The sequence below is a fragment of the Zalophus californianus genome, chromosome 10, assembly GCF_009762305.2.
Source record: "Zalophus californianus isolate mZalCal1 chromosome 10, mZalCal1.pri.v2, whole genome shotgun sequence".
Taxonomy (NCBI): domain Eukaryota; kingdom Metazoa; phylum Chordata; class Mammalia; order Carnivora; family Otariidae; genus Zalophus; species Zalophus californianus.
The window spans coordinates 105,490,658-105,509,497 of NC_045604.1; the positions used below are offsets into that span (position 1 = coordinate 105,490,658).

General features: G+C 49.0%; 1 protein-coding gene across 7 annotated transcripts in view; it reads right to left on the reverse strand.

Moving 5' to 3' along the window:
* Positions 1–18,840, reverse strand: part of CUX1 (cut like homeobox 1) — a 350,755-nt gene that overhangs the window by 114,509 nt on the left and 217,406 nt on the right. For all 7 annotated transcript variants that reach the window (XM_027612898.2, XM_027612897.2, XM_027612896.2 and 4 more), the window contains exon 8: positions 18,373–18,439. In XM_027612898.2, the coding sequence (XP_027468699.1) occupies positions 18,373–18,439 (67 nt within the window). The remainder of the gene's footprint in view (positions 1–18,372; positions 18,440–18,840) is intronic.

Genomic DNA, 18,840 nt, shown 5'->3' on the forward strand with positions numbered 1-18,840 from the left:
GGTTACATCAGTAAATGTAACCAGGCCAAATTCACCTATAAAAACAAAATACATACGTATTTAAAGAAAACTCCAAATCTAACAAAAGAGGGTAGAAACCCACTTCGAGTAAAAAGGTGAAGACCGGCTAGATGTTTTAAACAGGCTAAGGTAAGGTTTTAAACCACCCTCGCCAACATCCTATGTAGAAAATAACTTTCCAGAGAAGTAAGTCACCCTAAAAAGCACAGTGAATAATAAAACACAGCAAGCTTGAACTTGTCTGAAATCCTGAGGCAAGAAAATCTATAAAATAGGTAATATAAAAATGTAAAGAGATACAATATATAGAAAATAATCCTACTAGAAAATCCACTACACTGCTCGGAGACCAGGACACACAGTTAAACGGTTCCTACCACCTGGAATCGGAAAACCAGGTCACAGTTGATTTTGAATGGGGGGAGCACTAGACTGGCCCACGTGAACAGGGCAGCCACTCAGAACCAAGAGGCTCCATTATTCTCTACAGAGAAATAAGAGAGAGATGGTCCTTTGAAGAACAGGAAGGAAAGAAGAGGATCAGATGTCCTGATTGTTGCAAAAGGGCGCAAATTCACTGTCTGTGGGTAATACAGTCACACGCTCACCAAATCCAGGGGATTCACTGAAGCAAATGATCAGAGATAACCCACGAATTCAGCAAAGCCCCATGTTTTTTTGGTAAAGGCAAAAAAAAAAGATAAAACTCCCATGAACCAGTAATAAATATCCAGGAAATGAAATGTAGGATTTATCTCATCTACAATAGGGATATAAATATTAAACACGTGGGAATTAAAATAACACGGTACAAATTCCATTTATAGAAAACTGAATTACAAAATGCTAGTGGCAAAGAAAGTTAATGATGACACTTCTTACTTGCACTTCCATTAAAGATAAATAAATATAAATTCTTCTCCCAAGCAGATTTATAAAACTTGGTGAAATGACAAGATGTGTACAGAAAAATTAGGTGATCAAAATACCCAAGGCTTTTTTAAAAAAATGACTTACCTATCTATCTACCTACCTACCTACCTACCTACCTACCTACCTACTATCAATCTATTTCGGGGTGGGGAGGGGCAGAGGGAGGAGAGAAGCAGACTCCACGCTGAGTGTGGAGCCTAATATGGGGCTTGATCCCACGACCTGAGCTGAAACCAAGAGTTGGATGCTCAACCGAATGAGCCACCCATGCACCCCTCAAAATACTAAAGGTTTTTTTAAACCAAAATCCCAACAACAGAAAACTGGATGTACAAAATATCCAAATAGAAAACAGAGACATTAGGAAACAGTGTGGTGCTTATTAGAATGAAAAGTCAGATCAACGGAATGGCATTCCAGACAGGAACCCAGATATATATGTAGCTATTAACATCTGATTTCTCCGATGTACGGTATCAGGTGAAGGGATCATCAGCACTATTGGACAAACTAGATATTCATATGAAGAATAATGAACAGACACATATCTTACCTCATATGCTAGAATGAATGCCAAACAGGTTAAAGATAAATCATAAAACAATACTAAGAAAATGGATTGGGAAGGAAAGACCATTTTCTATTATTGAAACCATATCAAAAAAGATTGACAATAAGTTTGATGGGATCTATCTCCTATAAACTAGATATAATGCCTCTGGACAATGAAATCACTAAAACTCAAATGAAGAGGAAATCAATTAATAGGCAAAAGTCCTGATAAATATGAGCAAGTAATTAAAATCCAGAAAATGTGCAGAATTACTACCGTTTCCACTGTAGCCATGTTCTTGAAATATAAGGAAACACAGAGTAAATACAGAGATGGGAAAACGCTGAGTTTTGTGCTAACAAATATAAAGCTAAACATCTATGAGGTCCCACTAACGTGCTGAGAGAGGGTGAAAATCACGGCAGCCCGCCCCTTATCTTCTGGATTTGCCACAGAAGGTCTGAAAGAAGTAGTGTTCGTACCCCAGGCCAGACTGGAGCTCTGGGCTTATACCTCTGAAATTTGGGCTGGGGGTTGGGAGAGAAGAAACCACAGCTGCTCCCCCCCCTTTTTTTTTTTTTAAGATTTTATTTATTTGACACAGAGAGACATAGCGAGAGAGGGAACACAAGCAGGGGGAGCGGGAGAGGGAGAAGCAGGCTTCCCGCCGAGCAGGGAGCCCGATGCGAGGCTTGATCCCAGGACCCCGGGATCACGACCCAAGCTGAAGGCAGACGCTTAATGACTGAGCCGCCCAGGCGCCCCTGAAACCTTAGCTGCTCTTGCAAGCAGTCCATCCCTCTGCAAAGCGACATGCTAAGAAGCCTTAAGACAGCATCTCTTTTGCCCTGATGATCTCTCTTTCTGAAAAATATCTTCAGGGGTTATTTTTCTGAACAAAAATTCATTATTGAAAAACCAAAATAACCAAGACGCTCACCAACCAAGACTGGTTATGTAAACCCTAATTCATCGAGAGAAGAACATAAAATTTTGCCATCAAAATGACAAATCAGCAGATGAGCAGGTGCTGTAAGAACTGTACAAGTGATGTCAAGCCAAAAGAACAAAGGGCAATATACAAAGTGGAAAGTCCTGAGCTCGTCGGGTCGTACCAGCAGTGTGTGCATGGCTATGTGACGCATGTATGCACGCCACGGGCATCCGAAATACATAGAAATACGGAGAATATAAAACTGGGTAGGGGGAGACAAAACATGTCTCAGATTTTATTTTTTCCTATTAAGATGGCTAAATATTGGGCGCCTGGGTGGCTCAGTTGGTTAAGCGACTGCCTTCGGCTCAGGTCATGATCCTGGAGTTCCGGGATCGAGTCCCGCATCGGGCTCCCTGCTCAGCGGGGAGTCTGCTTCTCCCTCTGACCCTCTTCCCTCTCGTGCTCTTTGTCATTCTCTTTCTCTCAAATAAATAAATAAAATCTTTGAAAAAAAAAAAAAAGATGGCTAATTATTGAACTGTGAACAACAGAGCCAGGCCCAGTGGAAGGTCACTTAGCATTCTCGGTAGCTGCTAGCTTTCCAACAGGAGCCAGACCAGAGGGTGTCAGACATGTTCATAATGATGGCAGCAGCTAACATCGCCTGGACCCTGGCAAAGGGACCACTGAACACTTGGCGCCTATTAACTCCTGGGAGCTCACGTGGAGGCAGACACAATTATGGAACATGAAACCCAGGCCAGGGGGAGGCTAAGTGGACTCGCCCGAGGGGCCCGCTGTCTGCTGACGAGTAGATCTGGGTGAGCCCCCAGATTTGGTCCCTGCGTGCTCAGCCCCCTCTCCACAGGGTTTGCAGGGTATGTTTAACTAAGCTTTCAGGAGAGAAGTACGAATTGCTTTAAAGATACACACATTCACAAAGACAGTTCCAAAGTGCTATTTTGTTTATCCTGGTGATGGATTCTGAGCTGGACAGAAATGGGACTGAACACGAGCTCTGTCTGTGGAGGCTGGGGTGGGGGGGGGGGGCCCTGATGGCTACAAGTCCTCTTTGGATCCAACGATGCGAAGGCTCCAGAAGGACTAAATAGGTTCTCATGCAATGGGAGATTCAAAAGTCAGGAAAGGGTACAGTGAAAAAGCGCCTGTCTGCCTGTCCCCAGAGCCCCTCCCAGAGCTGGTGTTTGCTTTAACAGCACACAGAGCACATTCAACATGCCAAGTTCTGAGCCTTGTGTTTTCCACTTAATTACATATGTTGGACATCTCTCCATAGCAGTAGTAAGGAGCTTCTGCATTCGGTAACAGAAGACTCGCTTAGTGATCACAGCGCACATGAATTCCAGAAGGCCAGCAGCAGAAGAGCTTGGGTTGCCTTGAACCAGCCCTGCCCCTCGAAGCCCCTCGTACCACTCTGGTGCCATCAGGACCCGGGCCACCGAGCAGACTCCGCGAGGTTTGAACCAGCAACCTGGCGGCAAGTCCTAATTATGAATGAGAAAGCCCCTCATTTGTTACTTTGGCATTGGGACCACCCTGGGAGAAGTTCAAAGGGCTGTGCAGCAGAGCCTCACGGAGCTGACTGCCCATCACAGCGCCAGCTACAGCCGTCACCCATGCCCGTGCCTCCCACCTGTACCCTCCCCTGTGCCGGCTCTCATGATATGCTCGTATTCCAAGGATCTTGTTCTTTAGAACTTCCGGAGAGGTGCAGACACAGTAACTGTGCGAGTCCTAAGGACAAGGACACGAGACGATGCAGGGAGGTGTCTGCTTACCCCAGCGCACTAGCTTGAGGATTATCCAAATACTGATGGACATCTCGCTGGGTGCCAGGCACGGTCATAGGCCCTCGGAACCCACACTCGAGCCCTCGAGGAGCTCCTGGTCTAGTACGACAGATGGGATCATCAGACACCCAAGTCTGACACGACGTGGCCCCATGGAGGTATGCGCTCGAGCACTGGGAAAGAGATGAGGGGCTCCAGAGGGGCCATGACAGCACTGTCCCTTGTCCTTATGTGGACAACTCTGTCCTCAAACCAAACATCAACAATGAAACCAGAATGACTAGATTCGAGTTTTCCAAAGTGTGGTCACCAGACCCCATGTGTGTGGAGGGCTGCAGAGCCATGGGTCCCATGCCAGACCCACTGAGTCAGACGTTAGGGGATGTGGCCCAGGGATCTGCATGTTGAACTGAGGCTCTAAGGAATCTTAGTCAAGGTCAAGAGTCACTGACCTGTGTGATGAGGGCCAACGTACTGAATGCCCACGCTTCCGGAGCCGGGGCAGAGCTAGGTCAACTATTTTATACAGCCTCAGAAGGCACAAACGTGTTCCGTTCGCCCCTTGGACCATGCATCCCTGCCCTGCTAGAAGACATCTGGAACTACACTGCATTTTCTGCTCTGAACCCATTAGGGGAGTTCCACATTTCGGCAGAAGACTTCTCATATTGGGGTCGAGTCCAAGGACCCCTGCTGAAGTAATCTCCGAGTAAGTGTCCGTGTTAAAATAGCACAGTAAGCACCCATGGGTTGGATTTAATAAACACCCAGATGGAGCCCCTGCTCCGGACTTTTATACATTTCGTTTGCAACCAAGTCACTTTGCTTCCCCTGACCATCCATGGAAGTCGGCAAGGCTCTCTCTCCGTCTTCCCCTCCTTGCCTTGCTTTAATTTTCTTGGCAGCACAGGACACTTGACTCTACCTACACTTCCATTAGACGGCAATCTGCTTTCTGCTTAGAGATGGCCTCTAGGAGAGCAGCGGCTTTGCTTCCATCCATTCAAGAACACCTGTGAGTGCTGGCAAAGGCGCCTGGGGTAAGAGGACAGAGCCCGACAGGAGCGGAGCAGGCGGTGTGCCCGGTGAGCTGCAGGCTGTGGTCAGGGCCCCACCTCTGATTCCTGGGTAAGTGGGAGGCCCTTTCTGGGTTCTGGGAGCAGTGACGTGGCCGGCCTGCAAAGCGACAGGGTCACTCTGGTGGCTGTTTGGCCAGGTTTGATGGGAGCCATCAGAAGTTCGGTTCTGTCTACGTGAAGCTTGTGATGTCTGTTAAGGACGGGCCGGGGCCAGAAACATCAGTGTGGGAGTCCCCAGCATGCAGATGACATCTGAAGTGATGTTGAGGGGGTGGCAGTGACCCTCTCAGGGACATGACGATCAAGTGCAGAGACTGAGTCCTGAAGCCGAGGTGCTCCTCGTGCCCAGCACATGGGAGGCACTCAGCAGAGGTTTACTGAATGGATGAAGGTTCAAATAACCCTGATGTGGGCGGAGGGGGGCTGCCTCCCTTTTTATGCAAGGAGAAGTGTCCCTTAGCTTAGACAGAAAATATATTCACATCTTCCCCTCGTTATGAAAATCAGCCACAGCTTTTCTGATGCCCATTCTTTTACTGTGGCTCGCTGCGATTCATGCCCCATGTTAGGCTACTGGTGTACGCTGCAGGCCATTACAAGCTTGGCACTCCTACAACCTAAATCCCCGCATTGCTTCTTCACACCGGGGGCTAGGTGTGTGAGGGGCAGACCCCAAGGGGCAAGCGGGCATCCTCCATCCCTGGAGGAAGGAGGGTCCACCCGCACCATGGGCATTGCTGCAGGCATGGGGTTGGGACCATACTTGACCCTGCCTCAGTCCCAGCTGTTCCACACCTGGAAGAGGTAGATTTCATGAAAGCCACACGGACTATTATTAAAAGCCCACGTAATGTGGTAAAGCACTGCGCGAAGTCCTAGGGCAAAAAAGGAGGGTCCAGTCATGGCCCTCAAGACGCTGCCAGTCTATTGTGGATGCTGAACCCTCCTTGTGCCATGGTCCCCTCTGACAGTCTGGTGAAGAGTATGGCCCTCTTTCTAGAAAAATGTTTTAAATACCTAAGTTTACTAAGGAAAATAGTTACCTTGAAGTGCAGTTATTACAATACCTAGGGGAAAAAAACATCCAAATTTATGATGTAGTAACAGATGTTCTTCTTTATCTGTGTAAGGAATAATGAATCTAGTGGTGGGTCCAAGAACTACTGACTCTCTGGGGGTATTTACAACAGTTTTAATGTGATGGAAAAGATCTACGATTTCTACTTGCAACCAACTCTCAGATTCTTATTCTGGTTTGGTGACTTCATGTGCAAGGGAAAGAAATGCTACATCATAGTCAGATGTTAGTAAAAAATAAAGATGTATGTTTTCTGGGTCCAGATTCATGATCCTCTCTCACCCCGAATTCCCTCCATGGAACCAGAGAGGCCAGAGCCTCCCCTCACATGTACACCGAGGCTGGTGTGGGTATGTGCGGGCACAGGAACGGGGTGTGAAGGGGCAGGATCTGCTTACGAAGAAAGGCTGGTAACTATGAGCTGGGATGTCAGAGCATGGTGAGCCTGGCAAGGGCCCGCGATTCCACGAGGGGAGGAAGGGTGTCAGATATGGTGTGAAGCGAGGCTGTGAAGGCGGGGCTGCCTCACGAAGCGGCTCAGGCACCATGTCATGATTTTTCAGTGGAGGCAAGACAGAGCCACGGAAAGACTTTAAGGGAGGACAGATTTTAACAGGATCAGACTTATATTTCGGGAAGGTACTTTTAGCAGACAGGCACTTGGAGGATGGACAGTCCAGGGAGAAACTGGCAGCAGGGAGATCCGCGGGGAAGACGCTGAACTGTGGGGCCAAGAGATGAAAAGAGCCAAATTATTATAGTGAAAAGTGCTGGATGCTGAATGTCTGAAGGAGGCAGAATTAATATGGATTAGAGAGTGGGGATGGTAAGAGTCAGGAAGGACTCTCCGTCTCTGGAATAAAGGCGGACCATGTTTGCCTGAGGTGGGGAAGACAGGCCAAGGGAAACTGTGGGGAAGAGGGAAATCATGGAGGACGGTGAGTTCGCTTGAGTTCGAGATGCCAACAGCAGAACTGTCTAGAAAGGAGACAGCGCTGAAAATAGACAGCTTTCTCTACTGGGGTGTTAAACTTTTCCTTATTGCTTTGTAAGGGCTCTTTATATATATTTACATATAGATCTGTCATATGCAATGCAAATATTTTTGTCAGTTTATCAATCACTCAATTCACAGAGGGCTGTGAATTTCCCCGATTTCCGCCTTGGGCATCGGGCTTCGAGAAATTTCCCCCAACCCCACATCAAAGGAGTCATCGAAAATTTCTCCTCGTGTTTTTATGGTTTCGTTTTTTACACATAAGGATTTAAAACATCTAGACTTAATTCTGCTGGGGCTCAGCTCTCTCTTACCTTCTTCATAGCCAATTGCTCTGGTACCACTTATCGAAAACTCCATCCTTTGCTAACTTATTTAAACTCGTGCAGTTTTTACAGACAGCTTCTTCTAAAATATTTTCCCCTTAATTTCAAAACCTTCACTAATGTACAGAGCTACCAGCAGGAAAAAAGAAAAAAACAATCAACCACAGGCCTACACACAGAATCGACCACTTGACGTAAGTGGTGCTTTTTCCACGATCAATGACAAATTCTGGATTTCTAACGACGCTTGGGCTTCCCACAGAAAAAAATGGGAGTGTCCAGTGACCTTTCTATTCGGTAAATCCTAGAAATTGTACTGCTGTCTTAATGGGTAGAAAAAAGTGTAGAAGCGCATCCAAGTGGGAACAGGCCAACTTTGAAAAGATAAATGAAAAGGTACAAATGTACGCTATTCAATAAAATTTCGCGAATCTGCTACTTTTGCACTCCAGGCTACGTTGAGAACATCCAAACACTATAGGATTAAAAAAATTTTTTTCCCTTCCGACTACTTTAGGTTTACCTTTAGGGAAATGAGGGGGCGCACGTGCGGTCATCTGGGGGTTAATTCTCACTGATGCCGAGTGCCCCGAGTCTTTGCTTGCTCATCAGGGCATTAAATCTGAAAGCTCAGGAGAGCAATGCAGCCGGGCTACAAGAGTAAGGCTATAAAGTTCTGCATTAAAAATTCATATTGCAGGCTCGCCTCAGAACTCGGCTCTGGCTGAAAGGAGAGCTGGCGGGGAAATATGAGACACCCCACTGTCTTTCTGGCAATTGGAGACATTCCTCAACAAACAGCACCTCAGGAAGGGAATGAAAGGCCAAACAAGCCGTGAAGGAAATCAATGAGTTCAATTATCTAGCTTGCTCTCGCTTTCCTATAGGAAACTTTTCATTCTTAAGGCTGGTTCCAAAAAGTTGGTTTTTTTTTTTTTCTTTTTTTTAAACGATATCCCAGAATAAGAGCCCCAGACATCCTTGCTGGTGCCCAGATGTTTGGCACCTCTCTTAATGTGTTTTACAACAGCCCAGAGACCCCCAAATTCTCCAAGCCACACGGGGTGAGACCTCTCCTGGAGTCTGAGACTTGCCTTGACGTGCGGCCAGAGGGGACCACACGTGGGACACCCTGCTCGCGTGGCAGGACCTGGGCCTGCACACATGTGGCATGCAGACTCCAGCAGTGTTACTCAGTGGTTAGGAACCTCCAGAGGTTAGGGCATTAACAGCTCTGCAATGGTAGGCGCTTGGAGCTTTCTGCTCCCCGCATTAGCAGCACCCAAGTGGTAAATGGTCATGATTTCTAATTCTGAGCCCTTAGGACGAAGACTCCCACAGCTGCAGCGCGCTGACGTGGAAGAGGCCCGGCGGCACAGATATCCCGAATTTCACAAGGTCAACATGGGAGAGGGTAAGGGGTGGCCGGAGCCCCGTTCACTGAGGGTTCGAGTGTGGATACTACGCGAGGCGCTTTATGGGGGCATTCCTTCATTTCGCTGTTGAGGACGCTAAGGCCTGAGGACAGAAACTGGGTGCTCTGCCCAAGGTTGCTCCTCTTACTGAGTCAGGAATCAAGCCTTGTAGTGGCCCTGCTCACACTGTCCCCCATGTCCTGGGCTAGTGCCTTCCATGGAGGCCGCTCCACAAGCAGGATGTGCAGGCCCTGCTGGCGGGATCGGGAGATTCAGCTTCTGGGAAGCAACTGGGGGATCAAGTTAAGAGGCCAAATAGGGGGCAGGCTCTTCAATGATGCCCGCTGCCATCCAGTCCGGTCCCATCCTTTTACTAACGAGGACACGGCTACTGCTAAGGGAGGGGACTTTGTGAGGCCCCACCGGTGACAGAACTGGGGCTGGACCCAGGGTCTCCTGACTCTAGGCCTAGCACCGCCCACCATCGTCTGACCAGAGGAGGCTGTGATGTCTATCACCGTCACAAAACAGTAGTCTGGTAGGGAGGCCAGAGCTGCTGGGGCCCTTGGAACATTCTGGGGGTCCAGACTCTCCCAGTCTGATGATGCCATAGGGAAGCCAGCTAAAAACGCCACAGCCACTGCCGGAATAGAGGCACAGAAAGCCAGCAAGTAGGAAGCTTTCTAGTTTTAACCTGCGAGGCAATGACAGCAGTGTAGAGTCAGGCTCCTGAACGACAGGGAAGCTAATGAGTGACCATCCCACAGCACGCCTATTTGATGAAATACTGGGCAGCACGCAGTAGGTTTCTAAAGGATAAGTTAATGACATGAAAGAACTATTTACATGTCAAGTAAAAAACAAAAACAAACAAAACCAAGCAAACAAACCAAACCAACAGCCTAGAAATGAAAACTTCACATCCATCTGATGCCATCTATAAAAGACAACAGAAATAAAAGCACCGTCTAGAAGAGACTGGAAGGAATATGCCAGAATGTTAACAACGGTTATCTCTGCGTCGTGAGATAATGAGTGATGACCTATTTTCTAAAACTGTTTAGAATTTTCTAAATTTGGTATAATACACATGGAGGACTTCTGTAATTAAAAATACTAAGCATCATATAAAAGGAATTGATCTTCATTGATTCGGGGGATATGCCATGGGAAGGACAGTCTCACTTCTGCCAGCCCTCCTGCTTCTCTTCCAAAGGGCCCTGGACCGGTCAGTGCACATTCGATCACATTCTCCTCTGCCACCTGGGAAGCGCAGGAGGTGCGCCACATCATGGTGACCGGTGTGGCCCCAGGCCTCAGCAGTAGCAAGGGACTCCTGTGGTGAGCTAGAAACGCATGGCTCTTGGAGGAATTTCTCTGGGGGAGGGAGGTGGTGTGCAGGTTCCAGGCAGGGGCTCCATAAGCCTTCCTTCCTAAAGCACTTCAAAGGTTCAGATGGCTCCCGCTTTCCTTTTAGAAGTCATCAGCTTCCTTCGGTTGTCCTTCTGGAGGGTAAACAATGTCACCAGTCAAGGTCCAGGCCGTGCACTACTGAGACCTCATCCACCTGTTGTCAAGGCAAAGGCTCACACTGATTTATGAGGTCAACCGAAGTCTCGCCCTCCGTGATGTACCCACGACCGTGCGGACATGCACACGGTATACAGATAGGATGAGCCCTCCTCAGAGGCAGTTCAGCTGATGTTTGTCAACACCGTACGGGTTGCAGGAACACTCCGGTACTTGCTCCATCCCCAGTCCTGGATGTAGGCAGCAAGGGATATGATGCCCATCCTACAGGTCGTTAGATGCACCGGGATGGCTGTTTTCTCCATCGGTCTCCTTATGTTTCCTTGAGCTTCAAACTGTGAGCTCCGCAAGTTTTAACTTTATAGCGAAATCAGGGAAACCTCAAGGGTCTCTAAAAACACACAAATTTTATAAAAGCGTGCCAATCCCCAGTGACAGTTGAGGAATAATGCTTTTCTCTACAATACCCTCTCCAAGGATGCTGGAAGAAGAGGATTACTCTATCCATAAGCATGTTTGTACACCCCACCCAGCATCGCCATAGGCACACGTGTACATGGGTGTTTCAGGGTTCAGAGCGGAGTATGCGAGCCTGTGCGCGGATCGCATCTGCAACCTCCCTGCCTCTTTCATTCTGCAGTCCCCGCGCTTGACACAATGCCTGACATTTTAACACAGGCCTTTAGTGAGCGTAGCTCAAAGTGGGAGGCGTAGACATTGCTGGTTCTTGCTGATGCTGGGTAATGTCCAGACACACCTGGAGTCCACGGAACAGGTGAAGGACCCTTGGCACTCAGAGGAAATTGTACGTGGACTTGAAAAGATGAAGCCACCCCTTTCTTCCCGCACAGTGCCCTGGGCTGAGAAGAGTCCAGATCAGTGCCCTGGGCTGTACCACTTGCTAAGAGACGCTGTTGTTGCTACAGAGGCCAAGGAAAGCCCTTCGGGGCTCACCCAGGCATCGCATTTTAGGGTGTGAAATGAAATGCTTGTACAGGGATGGAAAATCCTGGGAATTCTACAAAATGCACAGTTGTACCCTTCGGGAGATAAAGCTACAGAGGGGGAAAGAAGAAAAGCCCCCAAAACGTCCTCGGTTGGTCCCTGCAAGCATGATCTGGTTGCCTCTAAGGCTGAAGGGACAGTAGGTTCTTTATTCAAGCCCATCCCCTCGAAACCATAAAAGTGGCTGCCTCTCTATTTTTAGGGAAATTAATCTAACCAGGATAATTACAGCAACTCGTACTGGAAATTGATGACTCATCAAAAAGACAGGAAATAGCAAATGTTCCATTCTTAAAGGTACAGCCGAGAGACTCCATTCCAGGAGACCAAAGCCAGTGTTTTCAAGTTCAACCAGGAGATGCGCATCCGTCCAATCGGATTATCAAAATAGGTATGTGATTCTCAGGCCCCGTTGCCTGGGCTCTACCGAGCCCCGTTCCCTAAGTCTTTCACATGCAAGTGTAAAAAAATAAATAAATACAGGAGCAACCAGTCTGCAAGGGCTAACGGGGGGGGGGGGGGGGGATGCGGGAAGAGCGAAGGCTTGAGAGTCTTCACGGAAACCTCTTATTACCTGGTTGGCCCTCACACAGGTGACACTTCTCTCTTTAAGGAGGCAGCATCAGAATGGGACTTTACGGGCCACCACGGCTGGATGTGACAGGCGCTGGATTTTGGGGCCATGCCAGAAACCTCTGTGAACTCGTCCCCAGCGATCCGTATGCGTGGAAGGTGTCTACCCCACCTCCGTTCACCTGCTTACGGTCTGCACGTCCCACCTGGGCATCGTGTCTCCAGCTGCTGGTTTCCTCACGTTGTCGGATTGCCTTTCAGGGCCTGCACGCCCCACTGCTGGGCATTCCCTACCTCCACGATGCGGGGTACATACAGGCTCCCCTCAACTATTTCCACAAAGCTCTAAGCCAGGCTCACTTGGGAAAGATGGCTGTCTCAGAGCGCACCGCATTTTGTGAGAAAGTACTGGTTCCATACACGCTCTAAAGAAAATACTCTAAAATTAACCCAAGTGAAGTTCTCATAAATGTCCTTTTTGTAATATACGATGTAAGTCACTATATATACAATGTAGTGCTTTTTAAGAAGTACACAGGAAAAAGACTAGAACGCGAGTAACCTTAAGAAATATGAATTTTTCTGGCAGGAAAGGCTTGGGAGGTGCAAATTCTCCTACGACTACCATTAGCTATAAAACACAGAACATTTCAGTGCAATTCCATATTTTTTTATCGGAGGCTCAGAGACACAGGCCACAAGCGAAGAGGAATGGAATAAGCGGACTGTATGTGTTATAGCTGAAGCTCTTTTTGCCACCAGGATTCTGGGGACAGAGCAAAGAGGGGGCCGCAGACAGGAGCAGAAATGGGAATTCCTGCACTTTCGCCCAGGATGCTAGTCTGGGAGGGCAACACTCCCCTCCTGCGGTATGCGGCGCCGACGCAGCCGCGAGCCCAGGCGAACAGCTGCGGAAGGCGAGGGCCAGGCCTCTCTCTCCGGGGCCAGATGCCGCGTGCCCAAAAGAAGCCTGTCCACCTCCACGGGCATCCTGGGGACTGTTTAACTATTAAAATCCACACCACTCTGCTTGGCTAGACTCTCCAGGTTAAAGTCATTCGGGGTGCTAACTCTCCATTGGTTAACACAAGTGGGAAGATGGGGACACAGGGTGACCCTCTGAGAAAGGAGGTACCTTTTTGATGAAAAAAAAAAGAAAAAGAAGAAAAGGCGGGGGAAAAAAAGCAGAGAACTAATTCATTTATTTAACCCAGAAACAGTTATAATCTGCAACCCTGCAATCCTCTTACACAACTGTTTTGGCAAGCCCCCCTATGTTCCAACAAATATTAAACTGTGCTTGCCATTTGTCTAAGGAATCTTGCATTAATAAACATGAAGAAGAACACTTTTACCTCCCACTCTCAATGACGGGACAAAACAAAGACCAGCTGTATTCATCAATGGGTCCTTGTTCTGCACATAAAGGCTAATTACATTTTACTTCAAGCCTACACATGGAAAACTTTACTGCTGCCATCCCCGACAAGTCAGCCTGCGCTGTCCCAGCTGACGCGGGGTGGTGACTGCTCACAATACATCGGGCTCTCGGGACAGCCCTGGTGCCTTCGACCTGCGGCCTGCTTTCCCAAATGGGGGTGACACTGCCCCGTGACAGAGAGGCGAGGGCAATGTGGGCTCTTGGAATCCCATGGGAGATGCTGCAATTCAAGTCCATCTTCCCCGAGGTCTGCTCATTTCAGAAACGCACACCAGGCCCCACTGCGAGCTTGTCGGGTGGAGCTTGTGTTTGCTGATCACGGAAGAGGGAACGGGTTATTAGGGACCGTGCTAGGGGCTGTCCGCATGCCCTCCCTGACTTTGCACAACCCCCGCTGTGCGCATCCGTCATCGGGGAAGGCAAGTGGGAATGGTGGTCAGTGAACGCCCACAAGGCCACATGGAAGAGTCGTGGACCCTTCCCCCGAGCCACTTGTGGGTCAGCCTTCTCCAAAGCTCACGCTACACTGTGCCACCCCATCCCCTTCTTGCGTTTTCTGTCGATGAGGATTTAAGAATTCCCTACTCTCCGAGAGAGAAAAGAAACGGTTTAGGAATGTTTTAAGGCCATTTGTGAAAAGGTTTGCCCCTGGTGGGCTCATATTCGTATGTATTAACGAGAAGACGTCTAGTCTAATAAGATACACGTAGGGTGGGCCTGAGGCAGATGGCAGAGTGACAAACCTTTCCCATAAAATAAAAGGAGAGAGGGATGTGAGGGAGAGTCTCCAGATACATGCAGTCTCCCAGACTGACGGACTCCCTGCAAAGCTACAAGAAAGTAGTGACTACTGACTCAGTCCATTCTCCACATTTTTTGTGGATTACTTACTCTGGGAAGCATGTACAGTAAGGGTTTGGCCCTAGGCTGCCTTTTGTTAGCAGTCAGTCCGTTTCCGACTTGGGAAATGCCCGACCCCTGTGGGGTCCTGAGTCTGCCACCCTCCCCCCACCCGGCCCCACATACACTGCGCCCACCTTGCCCCATCCCCACGTTCGGCACATCTGGCTGGCCCCCCTGTGTTCTCACATACTGTACTCCTTTGCCTCCAGCAGCCCCTCACCTGAACTTATCTTTCAACCGCAAACCACATGTCACCCCCTTTAGGAAGGCTTCCCTGATTACCCTTTCCTTTTGCTCCAGCTGGGTGCGCCTCCCCTGGAGGCTGTCCACTGGCTGCTGCTGAGTTTGGCCGCGGGAGTCCTGGCAGCGGGAAGAAGGGAGGGTAAGGTCAGGGGTTGCTCTTCGTCCCAAAGGCCACAGGTCCTCGCAAGCCTTGGTGTGGTACAGCCCCGCCAGTCCTGGTTCAAGCTGCCACATTCCCTCTGTGCTTTCCCTGCTGCCTGCCCCTAAGCTGGAGTGTGCCATCATGTGGACCCCCTGACAGCACGGAGGTTGTGCTAGCTAACGTCACAGCAGTGATCACCCTGGATTCCACTGGATTGTCTCCCTGAGCCTTCCATCTCCGGATTTCCAGAGCCCAGCAAAGGGCTAGGCTCAGAGGAGTCCTCTAGGAATGTCTACTGTGCTGGTGAGCGAATCTGTTACATCCGAATCGTGTCCCTCATGAGTTAGGCTTGTTTTCCCCACGAATGCACACATGGGCCACACCGAAGCAATCCCCTGCTCTGATCCCAGGAGGTGATGCACCCTGAGCGCCCACGGCCCCGAAAGCAGTCTGTGGCAATACCCACAGTCCCGAAGCAGAACATTCTGTTAGAATAAGCAACTCTCATACTTTTTGATTCTATTTTCCACTTAACTGGAGTTTAGTGAACATGAGCAAGTAATGCATGGATTTTCATTTATTTGGATTTTAGGGAGAAAAAATCTTTTTGGCCTTAAGACATGCTGATACGATGAGACACCATCCAGAAAAATTTCTGAGCCCACACCAGTAACCACTGTTGCTCATCAGATGCCAGTAGGGTCGGAGTCTAGGAGAGGTCTAGGGCCTCTGGGGCTTCCCTGGGTGACCTTGCTGGTTCAGGGGACCCAAGATTTAATGTTCTTACCTGTAACATGACAGAGCCGGCTGCCTAGGAACAGCCCAGGAGTCAATGCATCTATAGACGGTAACTAGAAAAATACTTAAGACTGAAAATCATCCCTGTCATCTTAAGGGAGCAGGATCACCTGGCAGCAGGGCCCTGACAGGTGACTGAGCTGTCATTCCCCAGCGTGAGCCTGGCCTCTAGCAAGGTCAGAGAGGGTAGGGACAGAGGATGGGAGACCCTGACTCTCTGGGCTGTCTCCCAGTCAGTCCCCGGCCACCACATTCCCCACCCAGCGGGGATGGAAACCTGTGAGCGGGGAACATTTACGCCCTTTCTAGATGGCTCTTCTCTGCTCAGTCGCTTCCCCAACACCTAAAACAAACCAATTAAATGGACACAAATTTTCTACGTGGCTCCTTTAGAAGCCGAATAAGGAAATGATGAGTCTAAACCAGGGACCAGTACTTAGCTGTCATGTGACAAGTGGCATTACCTGTTGTCATTTCTGAATGGTTTCAGTAGATGCTCTGTCATCAGGCTGTTTCTTTTCCTCAAGTAGATGCACGTCTGAGGCTAAAAGCACCTCCCCAGCATGCCCCGGGAGGACATGGCAGGAGATGCCGGCTTCTGGAAGCCGAGCCTTTTATAACACTCTCAGAGCAGTGGCTTTCAAAATAATTTTTCATTGAGACCCACCGGAAGAACGGCATTTTACATTGCGACCCAATAACTATACATTTATATTTTTAGATTTATACACATAATGAACACAAAAGTGTCACAAAACAATATCTGACTTTACTATGTGCCATGAGCCACGATACTGTCTACTCCATTCTGTTATTTTGTTTTCTATTGTATTTTATTGTTCAACCAGCCAGTCGCTACTCACTACACTGACTGCGCCCCTGTGACACCCAGTTTGAGAAACACTGGCTTAGAGGGGCTTAGACACGGATTGCACAAATTTGAAGTAAGTAACAAAGCAAGCTTTGGTTAATTATAGCAACACAAGATGTATCTATGTCTTCTAGAAAGAGGTGTGGTTTAAAAAAATAAAATAATGAACACTAGAGAAAAAAAAAAACCAAAGGGAATTTACCAAGAAAGACAACGACTATTCGTCTTAGTAAAGTCCAGGCAGAAATAATAGAAAAATAAAGGTGGCGGGTCGGCAGAAGAGGGGGGGCCAGACAAGGACACCAAGGAGTATGAGGGTGACAGCAGTTGGTATGGTTTCTGCTGAGCTTCCATCTGAGGGGTGAGTGGCGGGGCGAGTGCCATCCCATCGATGCTGGTGCCCCGGGCCAGAGGAGTTAATACCAGAGCCTCCACGTTTCAGAGGACAATCTCAACAGTTAAACACCTCAGAGCCAGCTCCTTCTACCCCACCTGAAGATACACTTCAGCACGCCGAGACAAGAAGGTAGAATGACCTGGCAACTTCCACCGGGATTCGATATGCCAACAGGTCAGCCAGAGTCGCTGAGACCGAGGAGGGTATTTTCGTCTTTGCGCCGAAGTTCTGTGCTCATGATCAAAATTGGCTCCGCCCGCCAGGCCTGGCTAGCTCTCAAGGTCTCTAGCTACTCAACGATGCAGAGCAAAGGTCAAGAGCCCACCGAGGTGGGCCCTGGGAGCAACAGGCCCCCAGCAGCAACGTCAAAGGCCAAGGGCGAGTGTGATGGGACAGAGGGATGCCCGGCGTAGAGCGGGAGCCCTGGAGGAGGTGGTGCTCTTCAGAGCCCCGCCCCCCCCCCCCCCCCCCCCCCCCGCCGTGCACTGAAGCCCGTGCAGGCTCTATGGGGGCACAGCAGGAGCCCCTCCTCACTGGTGCAGAGCAGCCTGGGGGGCATGGGCTTCTGCCGGAGACCGGGGGAGCCTCCCAGGACAGGAGGAGGTGGCTCAACCTCTCATCTGGCGGTTCTGCCTGTCTGGACTTCAGCAGAGGAGACTGGGGCTAGGGACAATCTCTGCTGCTTTTTCCTCTCTCTTGATTTCTGTCAATACTGTTCGTTCCTTCCTTCCGGGTGTTCTGCATGGAGGATGGGCTAGCAACGGGTGTACCTGTGCTGCCCCAGATCACTGATTTCCTTCTGACAAGAGCCTTGCGTGACATGCCCGCTGTAACACGTGTGCTCCCTATGTGTATGTGTCCGCACACGGACGCCTAGTGTTCTAAGGTGTGACGTGAGTAAATACTTCTGTGTGGGAGCCAAGGACGCAGACACAGGAAGAGGTGATGTGATTTGCACAGACCCAGCTCCCCGAAACATCCCAAGAGTCACCTCTTCTATAAGATGCCCTGTCTCCAAACTTTCTTAGAAAAAGGCACATGGTGATGAGGCTTCACAATAATTAAGGACACAAGTTCCAGTGTTCTAGGGCCACCAGAGCTTACTGTCACATCGTGGGTATTAGACTAACACAAGCAGCGCACGGGGATGACAGTTTTCCTCACAGCAGCTCTGAGGCTGAGCGCCTCCTGAATCCCGTCCCGCTTTGTGAAAGCCAACAGACAGGAGGGCAAGGCAGGGGGACTCTTCTCTGGATTAGCAAAATCGGGGGATACCTGACCGAAAGCATGCAGATGGAGGGAGCCGGGCAGAGACTTACTTGGCAGTAATTTCTTCATCATATTTGGTTTTCAGGTCAAATAATTCTGTTCGAGTTTTTTCCAGGGCTGAAAAGCAGAGGACATAAAACCTTAATATAAGATACCGGTCATTCACATTAAATTAAAAAGGAAAAAGTAGGAGGGGCCTGGTTGGCTCAGTTGGTTAAGCATTTGACTCTTGATTTCGGCTCAGATCATGATCTCAGGGTCGTGAGATTTGAGCCCCATGTCGGGCTCTGCGCTGAGCATGGAGCCTGCTTGAGATCCTCTCTCTTCCCCTGTCCCTCCCCCATCTTTAAAAAAAAAAAAAAAGGAAAAAGGAAAAAGTGTACAAGCAATATATTCACATCCAAGGAGTCAAAGATGACAAAAATACACAGAATGGGGCCAAAAATCCCCTTTCATTTCCACCTCATCTTATCCATGCACCTCCTTGGAGATAACTCTTGTTACTGGTTCAGTGTGCA